Genomic DNA, 2,386 nt, shown 5'->3' on the forward strand with positions numbered 1-2,386 from the left:
CTGTTAAGTATACACGTGTGAGTATAAAAAGATTGTGGGAGAGTCCCACATTAGAAAGATATCACAAGTGTGAGTAGTTAATATAGTATAGTTGAGCCTAAAACTGTAGGATACGAAATATCCTGTGAGTGTTAGTAAATTGGCATAAATTAGGTACTTCAATTACATTAGCATCTTGATAGAAACTAACGGTTGATATTACCCCTGGAGAAGATATGGCTACCAATTATCACCATGAGGACCAAAAAAGTGGGATTATAATACTTATGTTCCCTTTTATTTTGCATTTTAGGTGGCATTTCTTCATTCCTACCTAGAAATTTCTTGTCTTTCTTTGCTATGATTGTAATTTATGCATTGGCTGATAGATTAACTCTGCTTCCATCACAGCTTTTGGTGCCCCTTGTGAGCTCATTCCGATATGAGGGAGATGAGGTGAATATGATTTTGGCAAAATCAGAGGCTAAGATTCTTCATGAGAAGATCTCTGAGAAAGCTTATAATGATGAGGAGCTCATTAGGATTCTGACTACAAGGAGTAAAGCACAGCTTAATGCGACACTCAATCGCTACAACAATGAGTTCGGAAATTCTATCAACAAGGTATTTTAACATCTCTTATGAGATATATGTGCTGCCATTAGGATTGTGATGAATGGTTTTCTAATTTTTATAGTGTGTCAAAATTAATAGTATAAACTTATTAAAGTGCAATGGTTAAATCTTGGATTAGAGGCCTGAAGATGGTGAATGATTATCTGCTGCAATTCAAAGTGATGATAGGTGCCTGTTTGCAGGATTTGAAGAGTGATCCTGATGACGAGTACCTGAAATTAGTGAGAGCAACAATCAAGTGCTTGACCTGCCCTGAGAAATATTTTGAGAAGCTTCTGCGGCTGGCAATCAACAAGCTGGGGACAGATGAATGGGCTCTTACAAGAGTGGTCGCCACTCGAGCGGAGGTTGACATGCAAAGAATCAAAGAAGAATACCATCGGAGGAACAGCGTTCCTCTGGATCAAGCAATTGCCAAAGACACTTCTGGAGACTATGAGAAAATGCTTCTCGCATTGATTGGACATGGGGATGCATGAGAAATATCTGCTTGTTTGAATTGTTGTTCCATATGATCGAATGTCGTTTATGTTACCTACCAGCGATAAGTTGTTTTTGCTTTACATGTGTGTCTTGTCTTGTTAATTTATGGATGTAGTTTATGTTGTCTTTAATTTGGATGTACGGTCGTGTTATGGTTCTGATGCGAATTTGCTTAGTTTCCGGATGAACAAATTATATGATGGTGTTTGAGGCTCTTACATTTGTCTTCTCTTTATGCGTTTTATTATGGTGATATGTGTGCCGTTGATTAGATAATTTGTTGATATAGTAAGGTGGCTCACTATATCGGCTGAGAGCAACCTCTAAGCTTAAGGGTTGTGGCACAAATTCACCTTTTTGTGCTCTCGAATAACAAGCAGCCAAGTCAACTTGTAACCCCAAAACCCATTAGAACGAAAACACTAGATTTCTTCTATTCTCTAGAAGCCCATATGTTTAACGCTTCCCTTCTGTTGTATATGCTCATCAAAAAAAAAAAAAAAAAACCTCTACTGAAGGCCATTTTCATTTCAAGAAAATCGACACCACTGCCTCCATTAATTCCCCTTCTTCCACTGCCCCATTCCCTTTATTTTGATACTAGTCAACGACTAATATTCTAGTTAGAAGATAATGGAAACTAAAACCGCGAGGAAGGAGATGGCGTAGACCAGCCAAGTGATAATTTGGAGGCAGAGAGGAAATGGAATTGTAGTGGCTGTGAAGAAAGCTGTCACTGCAAAGAAGACACCAACTCGGTCGAGCACTTGGGCTATCATAGGAAACTTGGAATTCATGAATTTGCTGACGAAGAAGGAAGTAAAGCATAATAAGAATTCGAAAGAGAGCACGTGGAAGGTTGGAGAGAATTTGGAGTGAACTTGGGCATATGTGAGAGCTATTGCAGGTTGGGATGCTAAGCAAAAGGCGACCATTATCTTAGCCCAATCTCTAATGTGGTTGTGCACTTCCAAATCAAGTGGTTGAGGGGCTGCTTCTGCGTCGGGAGGTGGCTGCAGCACTTGAGGGTGAAATCCCTGAAAAAGTTGGAGCAAATGTGTGAATATGGTCATTTGCAAGTGCCTCGCTAGTATGCTTAATTATGTAACTTCACAGCTAGCCTTGTTCTTGCACTTCCCAGCCAAATGAAAAATAATTAAGCGAGGGTGTAGAGAATTAGAAAGATGTTTCGGAGAAAATGCATCTTGATGCTGCTAGCTAGTTTAAAGACTGCGATGCTAATTTGAATGTCTCTCGCTGATATTTATAAGAAAAAACTTGGGTGCGC

At 39.4% G+C, this 2,386-nt stretch overlaps 1 protein-coding gene across 1 annotated transcript in view; it reads left to right on the forward strand.

Moving 5' to 3' along the window:
- Nucleotides 1-1,312, forward strand: part of LOC132166132 (annexin D2-like) — a gene marked incomplete in the record, with an annotated part of 2,955 nt that extends 1,643 nt beyond the window's left edge. The window contains 1 exon segment of the mRNA XM_059576904.1: nt 798-1,312. Within this exon segment, the coding sequence (XP_059432887.1) occupies nt 798-1,094 (297 nt within the window).
- Nucleotides 1,313-2,386: the final 1,074 nt, after the last annotated feature.

This window comes from Corylus avellana, chromosome ca11, assembly GCF_901000735.1.
Source record: "Corylus avellana chromosome ca11, CavTom2PMs-1.0".
NCBI lineage: Eukaryota > Viridiplantae > Streptophyta > Magnoliopsida > Fagales > Betulaceae > Corylus > Corylus avellana.